The sequence below is a fragment of the Aythya marila genome (genome assembly GCF_965140915.1).
Source record: "Aythya marila genome assembly, chromosome: Z".
In the NCBI taxonomy this organism is placed as follows: Eukaryota; Metazoa; Chordata; class Aves; order Anseriformes; family Anatidae; genus Aythya; species Aythya marila.
The window spans coordinates 25026960-25054353 of NC_139080.1; the positions used below are offsets into that span (position 1 = coordinate 25026960).

The 27394-nt window shown below is 36.0% G+C and overlaps 1 protein-coding gene across 2 annotated transcripts in view; it reads left to right on the forward strand.

The window, feature by feature from the left end:
* Nucleotides 1-27394, forward strand: part of AP3B1 (adaptor related protein complex 3 subunit beta 1) — a 157320-nt gene that overhangs the window by 69903 nt on the left and 60023 nt on the right. For both annotated transcript variants that reach the window (XM_082783672.1, XM_082783673.1), the window contains exons 15-20: nt 8142-8318; nt 13491-13677; nt 14612-14742; nt 19285-19396; nt 20880-21036; nt 23759-23933. In XM_082783672.1, coding sequence (XP_082639798.1) covers nt 8142-8318; nt 13491-13677; nt 14612-14742; nt 19285-19396; nt 20880-21036; nt 23759-23933 — 939 coding nt within the window. The remainder of the gene's footprint in view (nt 1-8141; nt 8319-13490; nt 13678-14611; nt 14743-19284; nt 19397-20879; nt 21037-23758; nt 23934-27394) is intronic.

Here is a 27394-nt window from a genome sequence, read left to right on the forward strand (position 1 = left end):
AGAATGTGGTGCCCCATCCCTGGAAGTGTTCAAGGTGAGGTTGTATGGAGCTTTGGACAGCCTGGTCTAGCAGAAGGTGTCCCTCCCCGCCCAAGGCAGGGTTGAAACCAGATGATCCTTAAGGGTCCCTTCCAACCCAAACCATTCTGTGATTAAACAAATAAATCTTCTGCAACTGAAATGTGTTTCGGAACTGTTAGTCAAACTTCATAGTTTATGTAGAGACGATATAATTGTACTATAACTGTTCATATCCAGAATTTAAAGAGGCTGAGATATTGCTGCTAATTATATATCAAATAAGTATTACTTATTTTATAACAATCACCCATGTTTTCAGAAAATATGAGCAATAATTTGATTAATAATTATAGTCTTGTAAGTAATTATAGGATAATCTTACCATATGCATTTTCTGGCACTTCTCCAAATGGAGTTGTCATCTTACTAACACGTTTATTATACAAGAAAAAATAAGTATTTCATAAATATCCTATTTAACATTTGTAAATTTTGGTAGCTAATATTTATTTTTTTTAAATTAATACCTTAGTGGAAGTATTTCATATTATAAATACAGATAACTTTTTTGAAAATAACATTTTTTTACGTTGGATAAAGGGAAAAATAAGACATGCAGTACTTGAACCACTGTAAGATACTAGCATTCTACAGTAATGAGGCTGTACAGAGTAACAGAAGATGGTGGTATTGGAGAGCAGTCTCTGGAAAAGAATGGTAATAGAAATAAACCAAAAATCAAAATCTGAATCTGAACCCTGCCTCTTGTTCAAGAAAGCAGTTGTGATAGAGATGCTGTAGGCTTTCCAGGATGGTTGTTTAATTCTTGTTTGACAACTTTCACTGTAGTTTTTGAATAACAGCTGCCTGAAATTTATCTTCCTCAGATTTTTTAGAAATTTGGATTAAAGAAAAAAATTGGAAGAAACTCTTGTTTACAATGAATAGCTTTCCCAATGCTGTATCATTATCCTGAAATAACTTGCATTTTTGAAAATGTTTGAAAATTGCTTCAGACACTTCTGAAAGGGGTAAAGATTTTTATTCATGTTTAGAAAACAATACTTTATAACTGCTGGGGATGTGAGTTTAAAATTTCATTATCTAATAAAACATTACTGAAATTTCCTAGGTTTGCCCATGTAATTTAAATAATTATCTCACTGTAGGCAAGAATGATTGTAAGTTAGCAACATAGTTGCCTCAGTTTTTGTCCACTATAGGATATAAAGACACAAATAAATTATTCCTGACACTTAACAACATAAACGCGGAATACACATACGTACACACACAAACACATACGCTTTTGTTGAGGTGTGTTTTACACAGATGTTTATTCTCATAGAATCATAGAATATCCCAAAGTAGCCATAAGGATCATTAAGTCCAACTCCTGGCTCCATGCAAGACCACACAAAAATCAGACCATGTGTCTGAGAACGTTGCCCAAACACCTCTTGATCTCCATCAGGCTTGGTGTCATGACCACTGCCCTGGGGAGCCTGTCCCAGTGCCTGACCACCCTCTGGGTGCAGAACCTTTCCCTAACACCCAGCCTGACCCTCCCCTGTCCCAGCTCCATGCCGTTCCCTCGGGTCCTGTCGCTGTCCCCAGAGAGCAGAGCTCAGCGCCTGCCCCTCCGCTGCCCTTGTGAGGGAGCTGCAGGCCGCCATGAGGCCTCCCCTCAGCCTGCTCTGCTCGGGGCTGAGCAAATCAAGGGACCTCAGCCTCTCCTCATACATTTTGTCCTCTAGACCCTTCACCATCTTTGTAGCCCTCCTTTGGAGGCTCTTGATTAGTTTTATGTCCATCTTCTCTTGTGGCTCCCAAAACTGCATAGAGTTCTCAAGGTGAGGCCATACCAGCGCAGGACGATCACGTCCATTGACTGACTGGCTAGCAATGTCATTCATGGTTCATCTCAGGGTCTGACTGTCCCTTTTGGCTGCCAGGGCATACTTTTGAATCATGTTCATCTTACTGTCGATCAGAACCCCCAGATACTTTTCTGTGGAGCTACTCTCCAGCCTCTCATCCTCCAGCCTGTACGTATAGTCAGGGTTGCCTCATCCCAGGTGCAGGCTCTGGAACTTGCTCTTGCTGAGTTTTATGTGGTTATTGCCCAGTCCTAGCTTTTCTACAGCTCTCTGTTTTTACTGACCTCTTCTGTTAGGGAAATTTTTCTGTGCTCATTTTTCAATTTGGATTTAAATTTAAGAGACCTACCTTATTTTCTATGCAAAAGCATACCACTGTCTTGAAAGGACTCTTGCATTTAGACAAAGGAGAAACAACCGAATATGATATTGAGTGAGCTTGAAAGTAGCTGGGGGGCAGGGGAGTGCAAGCAAATAAATTATTTGGTGCTTCGTAGAATTGAATTTAATTTAATAGTATGTAAAACAGCAGAAAGAATGAACAGAACAATATCCAGTTAAAAAAAAGCATGTAAGGTAAAAATGAACCTTTTGATTGTTTTGCCATGTTTTAGTTTAGGTAAATGTTGAACACTTCACCACTAAAATAAAATCGGTGGGAACTGGATGGAATGACATTTTGCATTGGTGCCTGAATTTGTTGCCCTGATGTGGTTATAAGCTTCACTTGTATTAAGCTGAAATTATAATTGTCAATGATGAGGTGCCTAAAAATCTTCCATAGCAATGTTTCTTTCAGGTCATCTGATCTGAAACTTACTCATTCATACGGAAGATCTTCAGAAGCCATTTAGAAAGTAACACGATGTATAGTAAGCTAAATATTATATGACCAACTATAATAAATGTTAGAAAGTTCAATTAAAAAATACAGAGCTCTTGTAGATCATTCACTCTTTTTATAATAAAACTTTAAGACTAAGTATATTTCAGTTTGCCCTTTAACTAATGTTTCTTATATATCTAAAAAGAGTGCTTATTTTTCTCCCTTTGTTTTTGTATGTTCTCATTTATATGTTAAACTTTCACCTCAGGTGTGCCTAAGCAAAGATCTATGAGATCTATCTTCTGTGTGGTATTTGTTGTGTACCCAGATCTGTACACAGAACAGCTCAGTCTAGCTATATTCCAGGTTCTTTCCTCCACACTTCAAAAGCTGAAGGTCTGTTTTGTGCTTTTGTGTGTGTGTTGGTTTGTACTTTTTTTAAGATATTAAGAGAATAATTGGATCTCTGTATCATTATTTTTTTAAAGATCAGGAAGAAGTTACCATTTGGCTTTTAATCTGCTAGTGTGTTGTGATACTGACTGAATCTGAAAGTCCTCTTAACAGAGTAGCCTTATATTCAGCACTGGCCAATAATTGCTGCTTTAGGGATAAGAACTAAAATACAAGAGCAAGTTGATCATGATGTTCCTCCAACATACCTTCTCAGCCTCTTACTGGAGGCTTAAGATTGCTATCTGCATCATTATGTTCAGTAATCCAAAAATTGTACTCTAAATAACCTTCCACTCTTGTGAGAGGTTATTGTATCTCTTCTAAAACCTTTCCCTCTTCTCTTTGTCTTTCCTGATACTTGTGTGTTTTTTGAAATGGGGACACCAGAACTTGCACACAGTAGTCAGAATATGAAGAAATTTTAAGTAGTGGCATAATGTTGGGGTTTTTTTTTGATCTTTTTGATCTTACTTTTCCTATGGTTTGTCTTCCTTTTGACTTCTGTTGAACACTGAGTTAATATTTCCAAAGAATTGTGGTTTATGATCCCAAGATATTCTTCACTAGAAAGCATTTGGATTCTGTGAGTATGTTTAGAATTTTTTTTTCTGAAGTTCTGTTGATGATCTTTCAAGGCCATCTGCGTCACCTCTGATAATTTAAAAATATTACTTAATTAGTCACCTGCAACTCTTCAGGCATGGTTTTAGTTTGGATTGCTTTGAATAATTTTGTGTCAGCAGACTTTGTCGCCTTACTAGGTAACTCCTCAGTTACTCACAGCTCTGTTGAGCTGCATGTTTTCTCCTACAGGTCCCTGAGGGACATTTAATGATTTTAACTTTTATTTGCAACTGTTTTTCTGTCTTTTACATTTCTTATGGCCTTTTTAATTCATGAGAGTACCTTTCCACCTGGTAAAGGATGGAGTTTTTACAAAGATGCTGATGAGGAGCTTTTTCAAAAGCTTCTAGAATATTTTCTCATTATATAATCATATCTATTTTTTTTAGAAAATGTCTTTCTTTTGAAACATCTATAGTCCAGAATTTGTCTAAGCGCAAATACTAGCAGTTTTAATCTGAATTAAGTTACAAGTGAATTGGCTAGACTAGGTTAATTAAATTGGGTTAACACCTGAGACTTTCTTTTTGTACCTTTTCTTTATGTTGACAGTTTGACGTTATCACATGAAAATCCCCTTTCCATTTCTGATTCCAAATAAACTTTTAAAAATTACAATTTCAGGATGCAGAAAATCAGACCTAATTTGCAATTTATTTGAATATCTACTTGTTTTGTGACAAATGTAGATAACCAAAATGGTTCATTTTAAGTTGTTCTTCAGCCTGGTATTTTGTGTACTAAGGTTAGAGCTGAATAACAATAACTTTTGAATTGTGCTGCTTAGAATGATCTGTTAAATCTTTATAGATGTTTCTCTCTAACTGCTGTAAGTAACCAGAATCTTAATTTGAAGGAAGAGAGTATGCCTGTTTTTTTGTTTGTTTTGTTTTGTTTTTGTTTTTGTTTTGTCATTGTTATTATTTCCCAATATTTATTTATTTTCCTCCAGACAGGTAATGGGTTAAAATGGCTGTAGAAACTGCTTTCTGGTACCAAGGCTTGAGAAGTGCACTTAACCACTTGCTCAGGGCACATAGAATAAAACATAAGGCAAAGTAATTTACAATCCTGTTTGCTTTTGAGGACAATGCAGAGCAGGGCAGAATAATGGAAGTATTATTTCCAGCATTTTTGTCGATTCAAGGTCCCTACTCATGCTATACTGGAAAAGGCAATGAAGGTCTAGAAGTGGCTTCATTTCTTGTTTGCTGTTTTGAACACTTCGGAAACAATGGCTGCAAGATCATGCACTTGATATTACATTGTTGAGTACTGGAAGACTTAAACAGGGAAAAAAAGTCCGAAAATATTGTGTGATTTTGACCTCAAATGAATCCAGTGACACTGAAACATTGGGTTCATCAGTTCCTCATATACTTTTCATTAAAATGGCTTCCACTTAGAGTTTGATTCAAAAAAATCACTAATTGATATTGATTCTTATTGCACAAAATTGTGTTGAATATATAATATATTTATCTAGTAAGCTAACCACCTGATTAAAAGGCAGACTCTCATGAGATACATTATCTGTTTTTCATTGTCACTGTTTTTCAAACTAAGCTTTGTTTGCTTTGCTTATTTAACATTCTAAAATTATTTTTGCAAGATTTACATTTTGCAAACTGGTTTAATAGAGGGAAAAATTATGAGAATATAGCAGTGTGCATTTTTAGTGCTTTTAAAGTGTGGTCCTGGATTTGACCGGGAAAAGTATAATTCTAATGTTTGTCTTTCATAATATGTACTATTTTTGAAATTAGTCTGCTTTAAGAGGTATTTTTGCTTTATGAAAAGACAGTAATAGAAGAAGGGATGTTTCTAACAGGCTGCTGCCCAAAATGGGGTAGTTGGTGTTCTCTTGTTGAATTCTAATTTTTTAACAAGTCTATAATGAAATATTTAAGAAAAATAAATCTAGCATAACTGAAATCTGAAGTTGCCCATATATTCTTATTTAGAAGTATCTATCTGTACAGCAGGCAACTTGAACTGCTCCAATACTGGAAAATTTAATGTACCACTCAATTACTATTCTTTAGCCCAATTTAAAATAATAGATTGGGAGTGAGGTCTTAATGCAGTGTAACCTTTGGAACATTAGAAATAACCTCTTTCCCTTCTGAAATCAGTGTACAGTAATGACATCAGTCTTACTGTATTACAAGGAACATTTTCTAAGTACATTTGAAGTTTTTATATTTAGCAGTTGTTCAGCAGCTTGTTCCCCTCTCCCATACCAAAGGTCCCAAGACCATTTAAATTTTTTATCAATTCACAAAAAAGTTTTATCTTCATCTCATTCAATATTTATTTATATTTACGTATCTTACATCACTGTGTTATAGCACTCTCAATACAATATTTTGCCAATTATGAAGTCTCTTCCTCAAATGTCTCTTCCTCCTTTTCAGAGGGATTTGTTGTTGTTGTTGGACTCTTCTGTTACCACTTTCCATGATATGGTTGATTTTTCTTTCAGTAGAAGCAATCCTTTGTTTATATTTTTGTTATCTCTGTATTTTGCAGCAATGTGCAATATAAAGTCAGGTACTTTGAGGCTGATGTTATTCAAAGAAGTTTCCGAGGTTTCTGGAGCAGTACAACATGGTTAATCATTACAATTTCTTGTGGATATAATCAGTACTTCAATATGGTTTAGTGAGACATTTATTAGGGACTGTGGACCATAGTGTGGAAAATACTATCCTGAACCTTGGTTGTAGTTTGCAAGGTTGCAAATTGACTTGCATTTATTGTCTTTTATGACTGTAACTGAAAAAGTAGTACTGCCATGCTTAAATGCTTAATTAAATGCAATGCTTAAAGAGTAGGATTCTCAGCAGTTGTTTCCCATTGTAGTTCAGACATATATACATGCAATATAAATTATGGACAAATGCTGAAAAAGTAACTAAAACATAAATATAAGATAGTAAGAACTAGTGTTATGAGAATCTCAGTGATGAGATTCATGGGGGAAGATAAGCTCGAGAAATTCACCTAACACAGAGCTCGCAGTGATTTGAACGTAACCTTATTTAAAAAGATCTGTATATGGTGTAGGCAGTAATTGAAGATGTTAGTGCATGTTTTTACTTAGAAAAAAATGCTAAAAAAAGTTAGCTGAAATTGCAATTACAGTTGGAAGCTTTCCCCTAATTATTTTTTTTTTTTCTGAACTACAGTCAGTCATTTTACAGGATAGAACAGTTAACGTTTTTTCAACATGTGATGAACAAGAATCTATGTAGAACTGGCATTGCATCTGCAAACTATGGTGTTCAAAGACATGTTTATCCCTAAATGAATTTTCTCATCACATGCTTTTTCCATTCCACTCCAGGAAGGAAAATAATGTTGTCAGGCGATATATAGTACAAATGCAATTTTTTATTTGATCACCAGGTAATACAGGATAACCCACATTTGAAAATCGTGTGTATATTACTACATGTAACTCTTGACTGCTTATAGCTTAACTTTGCATGAAGTGTGATCTTCAGCTTCATTCTGTGTTGTTCCATTCTGCTTTCCCTCCATCTGTGACACTACTGTGCTTTTTAAGTCAGCACCATCTGCACTGGGAGTTCATCCAACAACTGCTCCTTCCAGTTATTTCAGAGAAATGCAGTCAAGTAGCTCCAAAAAAAATAAGACCTATACGAAGTTTCTTATCAGAATATTTTCACTTAAGGAGTTAGATCCTATTCCAAAAAGGAGAAAACTGATTTTGAACTCTGGTCTACAGAATTCAATGTGCCTTGCACATTTGCAAAAATAGGGAACTTAGTGTCATAAAATTTTAAACAACAATGAAGAAAAGATAATAATGGTCTTAAATTCCTATGCTTTTAAAGTTGATGGGCAGGAGTTGAGAAAGCTGTGTTGTTGGAAACTGTGTAGTTGGAAACTACATGTATGAATATAGTCACAAAAAGCACTGTTGTTTCAGCGTGGTGTTCAACGTAATCTCATGGCAAACATGCCCAACTGAACATCAAACACTTGGATTTTCTTCTGGCTACTGCCTTGTACTGTGAACATGAAGATATCACTTCTGTATTTCTGTTTGCATTCCTGCTCTTTTTGCCTTCTCAACTTGTAATGTGTGTTTTTTTGGAATGATATGGGAAGATAAACATCTTTCATGTGTATGTACACTCAATCTACCGTAATGGGTGTGCTGAACAGGATTTAATTTGGGTCTGTATTTCTTTCACAGCAATTGTGTTTAAGTAGTATTTTGTTTAACTTCCTACTGACCACTGTGCAAGTAAACACATATTCTTTGTGAATATGTTAACTTAGAGTGTGTTATGTTTTCTCAGGTTCCAGTAGCAAGAGCCAGCATATTGTGGCTCATTGGGGAGTACTGTGAACGGGTTCCAAAGATCGCACCTGATGTTTTGAGAAAGACAGCCAAGAGCTTCACTAATGAAGATGACCTTGTAAAGTTGCAGATCTTAAGTTTGGGAGCAAAACTCTATTTAACAAACTCAAAGCAGGTAAGGCTTAAATACACAAGAGTATATATTTAAAGTCACAGTGGTTTTTGTGCAGTCTATATAGACCAGTGGTAACTTCTTTTATATAAATAACTAAAACTAGTCTACGGTATTCTATGAAGAAAAACTGAACATCAGGTTTTCAGAAGTCTAGCGGCCCAAATCTAAGACAGGAGTCCTTGAGTATGTTCTGTATTGTAAATATGAATATATTGATGAGATCACTCTTTTTTTTTTTTTTGCCCCTCTTCTTTTTGAGGTTTGTAGATTTTTATTTTATTTTGTTTTTTAGTTCAGGTAAATAGATAGTATAGTAGTGTATAAATTGTATAAGTAATATCAGACTGGAGATTTTTTCAGCTGTGTTTTGCTGTTTTCTGGATCAAACAGCAGAATTTTCAGGGGACTGCTGTCAATTTGAATGAAAAGCTGCCTCTTTTTTGTTCAGGGTATCTAAACAGGCTAGCAACAGGCCTCAATGTCTTTCCATCAGTGCTCATCTTAAATACAGTAACTGCTTTCTCTTTTCTCTGTATTTCTTATTATTTCACTATTCCTTGTGAAGAGAGTGGGTTTTGATCATCTCTAGTAATAATCTTAAAATGACAGATAATACAGAAGGATGAACTTAGATCTCCATAGCTGTAAGAGGTGCCAGCTGACTCATTCATCTCAATGACAGTACTGTGAACTTTGTCACTTCCTAGCTATGGAATATAGCATCTTGACACTAATTTTTCACTGTAATTCCAATTATTACTATAAAAGGTTGTAAAAATGTTTTCCAAATATATAAGGAATAGGTTGTCTGAGATACATATGCTTTTCTTGGACTGCTAGACCTCTTTGTTTTCCAGTAGCTTTAACAGCATAGGATCTCACATCTCTGCAACTGTGGTGTCTTCTCTTTCCTTGATAGCTTTATCCAACTGCAGACTTGATCCATCTGAGACTTTATTCTGTAGGGCATATGGGAGACGAACTGTCTAACCTTCCATTCAGATAAGAACAAATGCTTGTCCTGTGCTAATGCTTAGCATTAGGTAGTCTAAAATGGGTGAGTAACAAAAGGTGACTTCTTTCTGTCAGTGCTCGTCTTAATGAAACTGCTGACAGAGCTAAGGTAAGATTGGTTTGATTATCTTAATTGTTTTCTATTGGCACATTATGTAAGATTTACTTATTTTTCTAGATAGCCAAAAATCCACAGCCTATAGTTAGATGGTGATTTTGTGATACTCCTTGTCCAGTTTCACATAATCTTGGTTTGAAATACAATAGTGGTGATAAAGCAGAAGAAACTGTCTCCTGAGATTTCTAGTAAATGATGAGTATCATGGAAGGGTGTTTTCCTCTTTTAGTTTTAGGTTGTGGAGTAACGAGTTTCCTTCTCAAGTCATCAAGATATTCATATACAGAATTTGAAAAGAGTAGGTTGATGATCTGGCTTGACTCAGAGCTCCTTCCAAATTAGAATACATATTTCTTCCTTTAAGAGCTCACAGCACTCTTTGTATAGCTACATCATTCCCAAGAATAAGAATCTTCTCTACTCACTCAAAATTGAAACATTTCTTTCTGGAGTGACTGCAGTTCCTAAAAAGTCCAGTCACTAATATTCACATAATTTTCAAGTTTCAAGCCAAAGGTTGTGCACGTGGTTGCTCAGTTGTCAGTCTGTCCCTTACTATCCATCTCCCTGTTTTCTCCTGGTGTACCCTACACATACTTCTGAATCCTTTATCTGTTTCGTCCAAAGTCTCAAAGATAAAATGTGTCTTCATTGAAAAAGTAGTGTCAGGACAGCAGAGAGAGACTTACAAACAAACAGACTTCTTTCCCCAGTTGAGGGTAGGACAGATAAAATTTATCTGTTATGTCTTGTTAGGAGAAAAGCAAAGAATTCTGGAGTGAATATGACTTTATTTTTTTCACTATCCATAGAATATCATATTTGATTTGCTGTTAATTTACTTAGTCATGTATTCAAATAGTTAATGCAACATGTTCAAAGAATACTTTTAAAATTCGGTGGTTTTCATAAGAATTTCCAGTAATATTCTTTAAATCCCAAGATCATCTCTTGGATTTGCAAAGGCTATGTATAGTTAAAAAACTTCAAGTTCAGAACTATCTGGATAAATATATAACAAGAACAGGCTTTCTTCTGGTTGTCTGTGTTGTTTAGTAAACTTACTTCCTTTTTTCATCACTTAGGGACATGTGAATCCTTGTGAATAAGCTATGTAACTGTCGAAGTGGAAGTCATGTGAGGGAAGCAGTTATGCAGAAACCATGGCACCTAGCTGTCTGAGCTGTTTGTTGCATGTTACAGGAGGAATACAGATTTTGATGTGTTTTTATTGTGTAACACAGTAGGAGTCATGCTAGAAAAAGATCCCAGGTAGTTGTCATGTGTAAACAATTTTTTGAATGTAGTTTAGCACAATATCCTTGTTATACATGTCTAAAGTATCAAGTTACTGCAAGCTAGAGATACTGAAGAGTGAATGAATTGCTGCTTCTCTGCCACTGTAGAGACTCAGCCATTGGTGATATTTGTATTAAAATATTCATCAAGCAGAGATCCGCCGAAAATGTAATGGCTGGTAATATAGGGCATGCACTAAATTCTTATCTAAAACTCTTGTATCTGGAAAGTTCTAGAAACATTGCTGAAGGATAACCTGCTGCATAGCTTTCACATTGGCCATACCAAAATGCACAAACAATAGCAATAGATGCTAAAGTAACAGTGGGGGTAAAAACGAGTTATTATGCGTAAATAATGAGCGTGTCTAGATAAGTGATGTTGGCATATAGTAATAAATGTATTATTTTTATATATCGGAATGGTTTGTCTTATTGTACTGTGAAGCAGACATGGTGTGCAAATTCTGTCATATTTCACCAAATTAACTTGCGTGCTCAAATAATTTTCAGCTTTTTACGGATGTTCCTTTGTTGGTAAAACTGATGAGTATTCATTAATTTATTTTCAGATTTTAATTAAAATTGATTTTTTCTATTAGCTACCTCCATGTAGAAAAGCTTCTCTGACTTGTTTGGTTGAATTGCCATAAGACAAGAAAAAAAATAGTGTTTTCAAGTTATTTTCATGAAAACTATTCATGATATCTGCAAGGAGACTTCTTGCAGATATGAAGCATTCTTCCATATATATTGTATCTTTATTTGTATTGGACAATATGGAAGAGGTCTTTTAGGGGAGAAGAAGAAGGAAAGGATCACGGAGAAGATGGTCCAATTAAAGAAAATGTGGTCTCTCAGGATGAACTCTTTTTCTAGTTCATTAGTACTCATCAAAAAGGTGTCCACCATGATAGCAAGGTCCTCAACTTTTCCTGGCCCTCTAGCAATTCACTGACAAACACTTTTGTTTTTTTGTAATCTGTTCTGCTGAGCTTTCTCCTATGACAGGAAGTAGGCTTGTTTTACAGAGGCAACGTGATGACAGAGGCCCTCATATAGTTCAATCTAGGCTACCTGAGGCCACTCCCTTCCAATTCCATATTGATTAAACAACATAAATCATGCTTAAGTGCAGATTACATATATTCTGTCCAATATAGTTGTCTAAAATGTTATACCATGATATTGAAATAGCTGCCAGAAAGATGTAAAATGCATATAGAAAACCTTTCCCTTTTTCCAGTGCTAAATGGAAAAGAAAATGTCTTTTCACAGCACTGTTCTTGGATTTCATAAAGGAAAAAAAAATGTTGCCCTGAATTTTTGTTAATTATGCTTTCTTTTTTTTATTATTCTAATGTACTACGACTAATTAATTCAAATCTTTGGTATGCTTTGGTATGTTTCCATATATTGTATTTTTTATGATTAAAATAAAAACCAATTTTTGTTTACTGTGTGCGTCACTTATAAGAATTAATATGCTGGAAAAAGTCTTTGTACAGATATAGAAAAACTGTAACTTGCATCCTCAAAGCTGAACTTTTCCCAGCATATTGTATGTCACAATATTGAATGTGGTTTTTTTCCATTTTTCTCCCCTCACATAATTGAAACTGTAACTGTTGTAACAATAGCATGATAAACAAAATATATGTACAAGCCTGTTTCTTTGTATAAAGAAATAAAATCCTCATTGACAATGTTTTAACCCTGTGTTGTTCATCCAGTCTGAGTTGTTATACTAAAAATTAACTACCTTATAATGGTAAATTATTTTTGCTCTTTTTACTATTTGCTTCACTATGAACAAAGTAGTGTACTTCTTTTGAATGTAGCTAATGGATACAAGTCTGTTTGGTATTATTGCTCTGTTTGCACTACAGTATTTCTAAAGAATGGGGAAAGTTGTCTTTTTTTTTCAGTTTTAAAAATTTAACTGGATTATTAAAATTATTTAATACATGTTAATATTATCAGACATCAAATTAGGAAATCCTATTATGCTGTAAAAAGCTGTGATAATATAAGTTGCTCTCTTACATAAATAAATAAATGACCGATATTACTGGAGGCTTTAAGCTTCAAGAAAAAAATGGAAGAAGTCTTTTATCCTGGTTTTTAGAGGGCATCAGCAGCTTGCTTTTATGAAAAAGTAACAGCTAAATGCACTGCAAATAATTTGCAGTAATCCAGTTCAGTGATTCATGTGTCTGCTTTAATGGGTCATAATTCAGGATAAAGTAACTGAGTGCAGTCAGAGTGCAGACACTGCTTATGCCAGGGACAGTATCTCTTCATAAAACACACCTCAGCAGAAGCAGTTTGCCAGCCCCCTAATACCCTCTGATGTTTTGATGTCCTGCATATTTTTCCGATTAAGTTTTGAGTGCCATGTTTTTAGTTGTATTTCCACATTCATTATCCTCACGTAGACCCTTCAGCGGGTTTGCCATATATGATTATTTTTTTAATGATGCCTTTCTTTCCACTTCAGCAGTTTAATAATCTAGCACATGGCTGCTTCTCAGTACTCAGCATTCACCTCCCCAATACAGAAGAGGACATGTGCTTTGGCTTCAGAATTCCATTTGCAGCTTTAGAAATGCATATTCCCTGTGGAACAACATTTGTTTGACATAACCATTCATTTTTATTACCTCTTTAAATATGTTTATCCAGAGTTATCAATAATCATAAATAACTTGTATTCTGTTCTTGTCCTGTTTTTTTCCACAGACAAAATTGCTTACCCAGTACGTATTAAATCTCGGCAAGTATGATCAAAGCTACGACATCAGAGACCGTACAAGATTTATTAGGCAGCTTATTGTTCCGAATGAGAAGAGTGGAGCTTTAAGCAAATATGCCAAAAAAATATTTCTGGCACAGAAACCTGCCCCATTGCTTGAGTCTCCTTTTAAAGGTATAACTGCCAAAATCATTTGGTAAATGTTCATTGTGTAAAGGAATGTGACAGCCTATTCTATTTCAAATATGCTCACAAATTGCGTCACTTAGAAAACACAAATGATTAATATGCAAGAACACTCGCTCTGTTTACTTGCTTTTCAGCAAGCAAAGTTTACATGTTGCATACACATTGCATTTACCTGATAAACCCTGACAAACTGATCAGTTTCTGCTCATGTTAATTTTAAATTTGGTTTAATAACAGAAAGTATGTCTTTTGAGGGAAAATATTCTTTGATTTAGAAAAATATCTTTAGTTTTTATCTAGACTTTAATAGAAGGTTATTATTGTATTGTAAATGTATTATGAATCTGAAAAAAAAATGAATCTCAGTAGATTAGATTTTTATTGTTTTTCCCCAAAGTGATAATTTTCCCAGTGCATTTTCCATCTATTTAGAAGAAAGAATCATTGTCTTCTCAAATAAAAAGGTTATTAGGTTATCTGAATTAAAAGTACTCTGTTATTGTGATAATTTGCAATTTTAATTTTCATACTTATGTTTAAAGCTGTAAAAAGAGCTCCATTTTGAAGAAAAACTATTAAGATTCTGGATGTGTTTGTGCCAAGACATGTATATGGATTGTTTAACTGTGCTGTCATTCTTAATATTCACAGTAAAGTAATTTTTAGAGAAGCTACATTTCAGAGCAACACCTCTAAACACACTGACTGATTAGCTTTTTTATTGACCATTATGGGGGAGATTATTGTAATCTATGGACTGAAATCAGTTTTTTGACCTATGAAGAGCTTCCTAGTTTATATTTATTCCATGACATTTGAGGTAATATAATGGCAATTACCTTTAGCCTGATTAAGATTGCTCTTTGTGGTAGAGCTCATGTTGTTTGTATATTTTCCCCTCCCCCCGTTTTTTTAATAGATCGAGATCATTTCCAGCTTGGCACCTTGTCTCACACGCTGAACAGCCGAGCTACTGGCTACCTGGAGCTGTCTGACTGGCCAGATGTGGCACCTGACCCTGCCGTGCGAAACGTTGAAGTGGCTGAGTCGGTATGTTGGCATCATTGAAAGTAACTTTGCTAAACACATGCGCCAATACAGAACATTATCTTAAAATATAAGTACTTAAACATGTTTGTGCTGTACTGAAAACTTTTGATACATGTGATCATCCATGTGGCTTGTTTTAGCTTGGAAATGCAAAATTTTAAGATCTGCAACATACTCGCTGTTTGTTTTCAATGAGAGAACTGGGTCAACTGTAGGCCACTTCCACTTCACTTGTAGACTAAATTAACTTTCTTCCCCTCTATCTCATTTTTTTATTTCACACTTCTTGTATTCACTCTGCCACAGTATGGTAATTGTGGTTAATAACTGTTATTGGAATACCAAAGTAGTAGGTGAGTGGCGGCTTATTAGTGTACAAATGCAAGTCTTAAAAGAAAAAAAATCAGTAGTATACTGGGAGCAGCAGGGGAAGAGATTATGTATGTTTCAAAGTGTAAAGTTTGGAAGAGACCAGGGTTTACATTTCAGATGATCTGAATAGAATTAGGAAAGTTTATAAAAAGAAAATGTCATCTGTTAGTGCACTACTGATTTGTTGACTTTACAGGACTAGTCATCTACTACAGCATTTCATTACTAGCTTGTAAACTAGCAGGCAGAGTCATGTTCTGGTTCTGGAGCTGTGATTTATGCATTGGGTATCAGAGTACTAATAAATGTCAGTGAAAGCTATTGTACAATAAAAGGAATTGAAATGTACTGTAATATACAGAACTGGTGATGCTCTCAGAGATACAGGTCTTGTAACAGGTCTTACCAGAGAAGCACATGGCCCTTGTCCTGAGCCAAATTCCACACTAAATTGCACATGAATTAGTTTGCATATAAGATGTTAGAAATAGAATGAGTGGAGGAAGTGCTAAATAATGGGTATGACTTGTAGAGGCCAGTAAACAGCGATGTGGTAGAACAAACATTTCTCTTTAGTACTTCAGTATTGCTACTTTACCTTCTTATATACATTTCAGGAAAAGAGATATTTGTGTACAAACTTCTGAAAGCTTTTATGAGGAGTGTCTCACAGCAATCATCTCAAGGAGTGTTATTATAAATGATAAGGTTGGCATGAAGGAATGTATGGAGGCACCTTTGTCCATAAAAAACAAAAAGCATTGCAGGAAATTGATAAAATAGAGTAACATCCATCTACAACATAACAGAAAACATCTCCTTCTGTCCATTTAAACCTCAAAATAAACATGAAAATCCTTTACCCTAGGCTCTCTGAAAATATTTTCTTTGGAGAGTGCCTCATTGTCATTAATTTTGTGGTTCCTCTAATCACAGAATCATCTAGGTTGGAAGAGACCTCCAAGATAACCAAGTCCAACCTCTGATCTAACACTAAACAGTCCTCCACTAAACCATATCACTGAGCTCTACATCTAAACGTCTTTTGAAGACCTCCAGGGATGGTGACTCCACCACTTCCCTGGGCAGGCCAATCCAATGCCTCACAACCCTTTCAGTAAAGAAGTTCTTCCTAAGATCCAACCTAAACCTCCCTTGGCGCAACTTCAGCCCATTCCCTCTCGTCCTGTTGCCAGGCACATGAGAGAACAGACCAACCCCCACCTCGCTACAGCCTCCTTTAAGGTACCTATAGAGAGCGATAAGGTCGCCCCTGAGCCTCCTCTTCTCCAGGCTGAACAAGCCCAGCTCCCTCAGCCGCTCCTCGTAGGACTTGTTCTCCAGACCCCGCACCAGTTTCGTTGCCCTTCTCTGGACTCGCTCGAGCACCTCGATGTCCTTCTTGTAGTGAGGGGCCCAAAACTGAACACAGTACTCGAGGTGCGGCCTCACCAGAGCTGAGTACAGGGGGACGATCACCTCCCTAGCCCTGCTGGTCACACTGTTCCTGATACAAGCCAGGATGCCGTTGGCCTTCTTGGCCACCTGAGCACACTGCTGGCTCATATTCAGCCAACTATCAACCAATACTCCCAGGTTGTTCTCTGCCAGGCAGCTTTCCAACCACTCCTCTCCCAGCCTGTAGCTCAGCTTGGGGTTATTGTGCCCCATGTGCAGGACCCAGCACTTGGCCTTCCACCAGCTCAGGGTACTGGGTATCCAGAGAACAACTGGTTTTGCCCCTAAAGACTGAGTCAAAGAAGGCATTAAGCACTTCAGCCTTTTCCTCATCTCTTGTAACTAAGTTTCCCCCCGCATCCAGTAAAGGATGGAGATTCTCCTTAGTCCTCCTTTTTGTGTTGATGTATTTATGAAAATATTTTTTGTTATCTTTAATGGCAGTAGCCAGTTTGAGCTCCAGATGAGCTTTGGCCTTTCTAATTTTGTCCCTGCACATCCTCACAACATCCTTATAGCCGTCCTGAGTGGCCTGCCCTCTTTTCCAAAGATTATAAACCCATTTTTTCTCCTAAGCTCAAGCCACAATTCTCTGTTGAGCCAGGCTGGTCTTCTTCCCCGCCAGCTCGTCTTTGGGCACGTGGGGACAGACCGTTCCTGCGCCATTAAGATTTCCCTCTTGAAGAGCGCCCAGCCTTCCTGGACTCCTCTGCCCTTCAGAACCACCTCCCAAGGGACTCTACCGACCAGTGTCCTGAGCAGCTCAAAGTCAGCCCTATGGAAGTCCAAAACTGCAGTTTTACTGATCCCCCTCCTGACTTCGCCAAGAATAGAGAACTCCACCATTTCTTGGTCACTCTGCCCAAGACAGCTCTTGACCACCACATCTTCCACCAGTCCTTCTCTGTTTGTGAAGAGGAGGTCTAGCGGGGCACCTCCCCGGGTAGACTCACTAACCAGCTGCATCAGGAAGCTATCTTCCGCACTCTCCAGAAACCTCCTAGACTGTTTCCTCTGGGCTGTGTCGTGCTTCCAGGATATGTCAGGGAAGTTGAAGTTCCCCACAAGAACAAGCACTGACGATTTTGCAACTTCTGTCAGTTGCCTGTAGAACTCCTCATCCGTCTCCTCATCCTGGTTCGGTGGTCTGTAACAGACCCCACCAGGATGCTTGCCTTGTTGGCCTTCCCGCTGATCCTAACCCATAGGGACTCAACCTTGTCATTCCCAGCCTCAAGTTTCACAACATCAAAACTCTCTCTGATATAGAGAGCCACACCACCACCCTTTCTGTACTGCCTGTCTCTTCTGAAGAGCTTATAGCCAGACATTGCAGCACTCCAGTCATGAGAGTGGTCCCACCACGTTTCTGTGATGGCAACGAAGTCATAGCCTGCCTGCTGCATGATGGCTAATACTTCAAGTTGAGTTGTTAAGCTGCAATCCATTGTTAAATTGTCATTCAAATTGAGAAGAGTATTAAGTTTTTAAAATACCAGTTGCTGGGTGGAGCATTACAAAGCTTTGGCAGCTTTCAGTGCTTAAGAGGAGGCCACTGTGTCTCTAGAACTGTACACCATTGCAACTCATTGTTAGAGCTCTTACAAGTTAGTCTTATTCTAGATCACAGCTGTTAGTGAGACAGACTTGTATCACTCTTGATATGGTTGTCTATTTGTTTTTTTCCTACCGAGAGTTTTTCTTCTGCTTCTCAGTATTATATGGATATATGAAAAGAAAGAAGTCTGGCTGAAGTAGTGCTTTGTTCTGGTGTGCTCTTGTTGATAAGAATTACTTTTATTTCTGTGCTCACCAGTATGAGAGGGACATGGAGATACTACAGCAAGTCCAGCAGAGGGCAACTAAGATGATTAAGGATCTGGAGCATGGTTGTATGAAGAGAAGATGAAAGAGATGGGCCTTTTTAGCTTAGAGAAGGAAAGACTGAGTGGGGATCTCATCAGTGTGTATAAATACACAAAGGGAGGGTGTCAAGAGGATGGGGCCAGACTTTTCTGTGGTGCCCAGCAACAGGACAAGAGGCAACAGGCATAAACTGAAACACAGAAAGTTCTGGCTGAATATGAGAAAACTCTGAGGGTGACAAAGCACTGGAATAGTTTGCCTAGAGTAGTTGCAGAGTCTTCTCTGGAGATACTTAAAACCTGCCTGGATGCAACCATGTGCAGTGTGTTTCAGGTCAACTTGCTTGGCAGAGGAGTTGGACCAGATGATCTCCAGAGGTCCATTCCAACCTCAACCATTCTGTGACATACAATTGCCATCTGGCTACTGTTGCTGCCCACTGGGTCCACACCTGTTTTCTTCTTAAACTCAGGATGATAAAGGTGGTGTTTACCCTTCATTCGAGCAGTAGGCTAAATTGAGCTGGATCCAAAGATAAAATTCTCAGATTTCAGGTTCTTCTGGCATAGAAATTTATTTATGGTTACTGATGTTTTTAATCTGCCTTAGTAAATCTTTTTCTGGCCTGTGTAACAGACATAGCTCACCTTTTGTAGGTATGTACAAAACTTTCAGTGCTCCTAATTGTGTAAAATAAGAGAAGCTAAATATTTTCTCTTGACTTGCGTAGAGGATATATTTAGAAACCACCTAATGCTACTGCTTCAGGTGTTTTTCTTTGTCATGGTGTGTATATTTTTGTATCTCTGGTTGGAAAAGTAAACCTAGGTTGAAATGTATTTACAGGCAAAGGAATGGACTGCAATTCTAGGAAAGACAAAGAAAGAGAAACCTACTGAAAAGTTCTACTCTGAATCAGAAGAGGAGGAAGATGAGTCTGCCAGTACCAGTGCAACAGGTAGGTAGTTGGAAACTGACTTTCATCTCTGGTTCCTGAGTAACTTTTATCTGCAGAACTGGCAACTAATTAGAATGAATTAGAGAGAAAACAAACAAACAAACAAACAAACAAAAAAAAAACAGAGGTGTATATAACAATGTAACACTCGGGAATCAAAGGAAAAAAGTTAAAATTCACTATGCCAGTGTAGTAACAACTAATTGTATAGATATGGCTTGTGTGTTCATTAAAAGAGTTAGACTTTGCTTTGTTTCCCTGTTAAAAAAAAAAAAGGCTGGCATGCTATTTTCATCTCACTTTGAAACTTGTAAGAGAAATGAGAATTTGCAGTTCTAGTTAGAACTAAATACCTGGAACATTTTATGGGAAAAATGCCCATAGCCTTGGTTGATGAGAACCGTAAGTCTTGAATGTTTGGGGAAATTTGTTTTTTATGAATTACTATTTTGACAGCATGTGTTACTGTGTTGATAAATGGCCAAACTTGTATAACTGTAGTATTTCATGTAGTTTTATTTTGTAAATTGTGTTACAGTTTTACTCTGAATTTCAATATGCTAGTTTCTATTTATTACAATTCAAGTGATGGTGGTGGAGAATGTAACTGACAGCTTTGTATCAAATGAGCTAAGGTTTTCTTGGCCAGTCTTGTGTAATATGAGATAGACAATTCTCCAAGACTGCCGTTTCAATAGATGTTCTTCACTACATTTAAACTATATTAACATGAGTCTCTTTGGCCATTTCTAAACTTAAGAAAAAGACAAAGAATTCTTCCAGGTCCAGAGGTTAGACACATAAAATATTTGGCATTAGAGACTTAAAGAATTAGCAGCATCTTGTTGAATGGCCCACATGGTCTTTCAAATCTGAAGTTGCTACTTCTTCACTCTCATTCCTAAGCTGAAGAAATATGCAGAAGAAATGTACCTTAGGACTGGGTATCACTTAATGTTCTTGTAAGCAAGAAAATAATATATTAATTTCAGATACTTGAATATTTTGTAACTACATGATTAATTAGAAGATGAATAATTTGTTTAAATCAGTGACTCTATCATCACTATCAATATCCAAGGATAGATCATCTAGTTAAGCAATTGGTTTAAAAGGTAATCTGCCAGTTAAGTGAATATATACATTAGAGAATTTGAGGTCATCTCCAAGCCCTGACAAGGTTATATAATTTTGAAGAACCCACATGTAATTGATTTATTATTGGGAGTTACAGCTTGATGAAGTACCATACTGTACACACAAAAAAGCAGAACTTTACCAAGATAATTTTGTAAATGTTGGGGAGAAGTGATTTTCTTATCTGCTTTTGACCCTAGGTAAATAATGCTGAAACTTGCAATTTGATCTTACAATACTAAAACATTATTTAAAAAAAAAAAAAAAAGCTTAGATTTCTAAAATACTAATTGTGTAAGATATTAAAAAAAAAATGTAAGTGTATTTGGTTTTTTATTAATTTCAGAGAGTGAGTCTGGCAGTGAAAGTGAGAAGGAAGATAAGGAGGAAGGCAGCAGTGATGAGAGCAGTGAAAGTTCCTCTTCCAGTGAAGAATCAAGTGACAGTGAATCAGACAGCAAAGAAAGTATAGCAAAGAAAGCATCTGGAGCTGTTAAGGAAAGGTAGGCATACATTTGCATGGTTCTAATTTTTTGCTAAAGCAACTTTGCCGTTGCAAAGCTTAGCTTTGTCTGGTAAGTGTTTAGTTAGTTTTTTTTTGGAGGTGTATCATCCAACTGATGTTTAAGTATGTGCCAGTATATATTCTATGTATGAATTGTGTTCATATTTTCTTTAATCAGACTACACTTATATTTAGAACTAATTTCTGACTTTTGTAAAATCTGGGGTGGCTTTTTGAAAATTGATGTAACCTTGGGAGGCTGAATAAGTGATCAGACAGTTGTATGAAACACTTAATTACCTTTTCCAGCAATTTTGCTGAGAGCTAAAATTAAGTCCTTCAACACTTTGCCATTATGTAACTAAGACAATTGATTTTTCTAAATAATGTTATATTAAAAAGATTATGATCCAAATATTAGAGGCAAGGGCTGTGAAGGGAAACGGTCATAAGATATTTAAGTGTTAGTGCTTTTTAAGATTGACCATTATCAACAGCGTTATCGTGTATTAAAGTATCATTAAAATTTTGAGTAATTGGGGCTAATACCTTGGATTGTATGAATCTGTTTCTTCCACTGCTGTCAGCAAGTGGCCTCTGCAGACATGATCGCCCTTTACTCTATAGTCTGCTGCCAGCTCACTTGATGAGTTTGCAGCTCAGCTCAGTCGTGGCTGACAGCACTGATTGGGGCGCAGTACGCACTCTGCTCCTTTTATTACAGACAGTAATTAAAGCAGCTCGCCTTGCCACTTCCATAACAAACACAGCATAATGCCCTAATTATGACTTTATTAATTTAAGTCAGGATTTAATGATTTTAAAAGTGATTTATATTGTTTTTCCTGTTCAGAACAAATGAAATCTGTAGGTTAAATTAATACAGGCTTTTCATCATTGCAAAGTTAAAAAGCTAGTTACCAGTAAATTCTTTTCATTAGAATAACGTCAGAAATTTTAAGCAGTAAGGTAAACAATGATTACCCATCAAAACTGACTGATACACAATAAAGTAACATCTTTAATCCTCAAATTTTGTTTTAAATATTTAACGTGTTTTGAAAAACAACTTGATTTATATAATGCACAATAGCTTACTTGTTGGTACAACTAAAGATTCTGTTCAATGGTAATGAGGGAAATGTAGACAATTTTGTCAGTACTTGTGTTATATGTCATGAGACAACTGTGAAGAGTATATGAGTGAATTTTTATTTTTAGATTAGTATTTTTAGCTTTTAAATGTTTGTCATATTAAACTAGGGAGTTCCTATTTTCCCATAATTTTAACAATCAGATATGCTACATTAGACACTTTTTGTAAAGTGTACTCCTTCATTTTTAGCTTTGCAAGCTTTGAGTTCACTGCTTTCAGCAAAAATTACTTTCAACTATTAAAATTTTGGGTTTTCATTTCATCTTCGGTTGCACGGTTGGGCATTATTAGGATGGTTTAAATCTTACTATCGTCTCTTATAATTTTGATCAAATATGATTTAGGCAATTCAGTGTTGCAAAGTTCAAGGTTGATGGGGAGTGTTGCTTTGCCCCTAGTATTTTTCCTTTCTGTTATGTTAAATTTTTCAATTCCTTCTCTGTGTTTTTCCCTTCTAAACATAATTGCCATATAAAACTGTAATGCAACATAGTCTATGCTTCTACATTACTCTGAAAGTTAAGCAAAAATGTTTAACAACTTAATTTGGGTCTGCAGGGACTATTAATAGTTGAGTGGTCTGGATTTGTTCAATTATTATTGACCTTGTTACCCTTCCAGTACTTCAGTATCCAATTTATTGTCCTGGGAAGGAAACTGAATCAGGTGGTATATGAAACACCTGATTTGGAAGTATAAGTTTGTAGTGTGCAGATCCCAGAAGAGAGGTTTTCTTTCTGCATGCAATATTATTTATCTCCTCCATGACAACTATTAGAAAACAGTTTTAATTTCCTGCAGTATTTCTGTCTGGTAATCCTCCTCTCTTCACCCCCTGCCTGCTCACCAAGACAGAAGGGTAATCTGTTAATTGTAGTCATTAGAAGTGAACAGGGCAGATTTTAATAATATTCAGTAGCTGTTAGCATAGAGCAACATAATCTAACATTGCCATGGCTAAGAGAAGAACTGTGTAAAGAATACTGTCTCTGAAGTCTAATAGCTGCAAGGTATTTGATATAACCAAAAGCGTCAGAGTGAATGTTAGTAGCTCTTCTATATAAACTCTGTATGTATTGAAATGTTTGTAGATATTATAGGCATTTTTCTAGGTGGCTTCATTTGGAAAGATTAACAAATTCAATATATTGATGTTTAAAAGCAATAATACTTTGCAAAATCATGTTAAAAGCCATCATGATTCTGTTAATTGCATGTGGAATAGTCAGAAATATTTTGTCTAAAGTGGTGTCTTCACTTTTCTGAAATATCACAGGGTAGGTGGTAGGAGAGGGTAGGTTTAGATTAGGCATTAGGAATAAATTCTTTATTCAGATGGTGAGGAACAGGTTGTCCTGAGCTGTGGATGCCCAGTCATTGGAAGTGTTCAAGGCCAGATTGAATGGGGCTTTGGAAGGTGTCCCTGCCCATGGCATGGGGATTGGAACTAGGTGATGTTTAACTCAATCTAACTCAAACCATTCTGTGACGCTGTGATGCCTAAGTGCATTTCTTTGGTGTTTTTGTGTGTGCCTTTTACATTGATTTATTTTTTAATATCTAGTAATGCAGGGGAAATTAAAAGGAAAGCAAAGGGGATCTCCAAAACCAGAAACACATCCAGTTCCTCTGATACAGTGTCCAGTTCATCAGAGGAAAGTTCTTCAGACTCCAAATCAGTATCAGACTCTAGAAGTGACTCTGATTCTGGAAAGTCTAGAAGTGCTACTTCTAGTAAGGTAAGTATGTTAAAGATTACATATTCACATATATATTAAATATTAAATATTAAAAGATGCATCTAATAATTTGTTTATTTCTTTCTGAGGGAATGGAGATGGGATTAGATGTTTATGGATATCTAAAAAAACAAACATAATTTTTGAAAATATTTGTTGACCTTTCATAAAAGACCCATCCCAAACCAACAACTATTTGGTAGTTTAAGTAAGAATACTTTACAATGAAACCTGTATTTTGGTTTAAATTCTGTTATACTTTTATACCAGATAGATAAAAAATAAGGGAACCTATTTTTTTTAATTATTTTTTCATTGGTGAAAACACACGTATGTGGGTATTTCACAGAAACAGCAACCTGATTCAGGATGTTAATTTATTAAAATGGAATCCTGTTTACTACAGGACCTGGGTCTGACATGAAGAGTTTCTTAAGGGTTTGAAGACATTTTAGTGGAACCAGTGGCTTTCTTTTAAAATTTCCTGTTAAAATTAAGAACAGTACAGTTAATGCATCTATACCAGGGGTGTATACATAGGAATTAATATTCCTAATGAGTAATCAACACTTAATGTTCTCATTTTGATAGGAATAAGGCATATAAATGGTTCCATTACTTCAAATTATATTGTGTTTCTTACTATATTTCTGAGGTATCAAACTTTCAAGTACCTTTTTTTATATTGAATGCTGAAACGTGTGAAGATACAGAAGTGTTCAACAGAACCGTTTGTGTCAGCTGAGTTTTAATTGCTTACCTTAGTGAAGACAAAGAGGCTAGAAGTTCATTTTACTCAAGCCAACATTGTAGACCTAAGTCTGCTACCATGAACTGAATTCTGTTTGTCTGTCCTTCATTAAAAATAAATACATAAATAAATAAATAAATAAATAAATAAATAAAAAATAAAACAATTTGTAGGTTATATTTGTAACTCAGAAGTTTCCATTTTAATATCAGTATACAGTGTTGAAAATGAAGTGATGCTCAAGCATTTTAAATCAAACTGGCGTATTTCAGTCAGGATTCCAGTATAGACTGCTGAGTAGTGAAAACAGGCTTCTTCCGTTGCATTTGATGCGGTTGTAGAAGCTATTGGACAAGTGTGTATCAAAGAGTTAAAAGGGAAGTCTATAAGTTTCTTAAATTACTTAAGTGTATTTCCTTCTCTTTTTTTTTCCCAGTAGAGAAGCCAAGTCCTCTCAGAATGAGCTCTTTGGTGCTAGGTGGAGCATGAATTAATTCTAAGAGTTTGCAGCTCCTCACAGTAGCACAGATATTTCCACCAGAATATAATAGGTACTCAGACCTGCTTAGCTCTGAGCAGCCACTACATACTACTGTATTCAAACGATTTTGTGTTCTCTCTGCTGCATTTGTCCATTTTTCTCAAAAAATCAGGGCCAGCCTTCATTATTTCTTTCACTACAATTATTTAAGCTGTTCTGGTTCTTTCACAGGATATGTGAGGACTACTAGCATAAAGAAGCATTTTGTATTTAAAAACAGCGATCAAGAATGTAGGAGAACCGGAATGTCCAAGAAGCTTGTTTGGGATTGTTTTGTTGAAGTCAATGGAGAATTGTCAAGCCCTTGGATCTTAAGAAAAGAAAAAGAACCTTGCAGGAATAGATACTTGATTAAAGCCTTACTTGATTAAGAAGCACCTAAAAAGAAATGTGCTAGGAACAAAAGAAGTTTATAAGCCATTGACAGAAGACTTGATCAGAGTCAAAATGTAGAATTGAAAAATTGCAAAGCTTTTAAATCTCACCAAAAAAAAAAATAGCAAATATTAAAATTATGTGCATGGCAACAAAAAAAAAAAAAGGAGTCAGGGAGATAATTGATAAGATAGCATAGAGTTCACTATCCAAAAGCTAAAAAACTATGTTCCTTGAATTCTTTTTCACTAGGGAACTGTTAACATGGCTGATGGACTGGTATATGAAAACTGTGAAGTTTATATATACGTTAGTTATATATGAATTAGGAGTGGGGGGCTTTTGAACATAAAGGACTTTCACTGTACTCTGGTAATCTTTAGGACTATAGAGTTAGCTTCAGTTTAATTGATTTTGGATGCTTGAGTTTATACCTTGAGTGTTTCTGATGTTTGGTCATATTCAGAAGCATAATTAGGTGAGGGAATAGAGGGGAGAAACATGTATTTTGTGGTAGAAGTGACTATTGTTCTAAGTAGCTTAAGAGATTTTTGGAGAGTTACACATTTTGAGCCCCGTGATCATAGGTTGAGCTAACTAATGATAACCTTGACAGTCCTTCCAAGCTGGAAAGAAAAGCAATAGTTAACAATGTTTAAAGAATATTTTAGAAGTCTTGAGTGGAGCCCTTCTATCAAAATATATTCTACAAGAACCAGCCACCTTTTTTTTAATTCCATGAAAATCTTGTAACTTTTCTGCTTCCTTCCATCAGGAAGCAGACTCTCATCCAGGCCCTCAGAAATGCATATTTTTCTCTTGAAAGATTTTGTTGGAAAAAAAGTTGCTTATATTATTCTGCTATGGGACATTCTTAATTTGATCAGCATAGGTGGGAAAATTTTATATCGTTAGATGCAAAAGATTATATATCCTTATAGATAAAACTAAAAATACCTTCTGAATACATATTGATGAGAGGAGTAGTTAGTTTGAACTGTATTACACAGATAACGTTCTGAGAGCTGACTACCATTCTCTGTGTTTTGTTAGTTACCATTGTCATGTTTAGCAGAATTTTCATAATAAACAAGGTTTGATTACACTCACATGGGAGCTTAATTTGTGTATGCATCCATGCATTTACAAGCAGAAAAATAGGTTACAAAAGCAGATTTTTTTTTCTGAATATATTATTAATATTTTTTTTTTTCTTGAAGAATTGTTTTGAAAAAGCAGTTGTGTTCACCGTAACTGAGCTGCAGTGAGTGGAAAAGTCACTTTCTTGTGCTGCAGTGTTTTATATCATTTTGAAATATGGGTAGTTTGAGGTGTTCAAATACATGATGTACTCTGAGCATATACTGTAGAGCTAAAATGCAGATTTCAGGATGCATACGTAAGTAGATGTCTCTACAGTGGGATTTTAAAATCAGCTACTATTGACCTCCTTATACAAGTATAATACAGTCACTCAGCTGTTAAAAACCTGATCCACTATTTAAAAAATATACAAAAACAAATTGTCTATCTTTCTGCCTGATCTCTTTTCAAGTGCTAACACAATGGAAACAGTGGGTGATCTGTCAATGCATTTGGATTGTCAATGATGGTTTTGTATAAATATTGGGAGGATAAGAAATAAAATTCACACAGCAAAATATGATTTCATCTGCCTTTTCTCTGCAGCTCCATGGCTCATGCTGCGGTGTGAAATTCTCATTTTACACACTTTGCAGGCGGAGCACATGAATTATGCATTGAGCAAGAGAAATCTCCTGCTTCAAGTCCTAT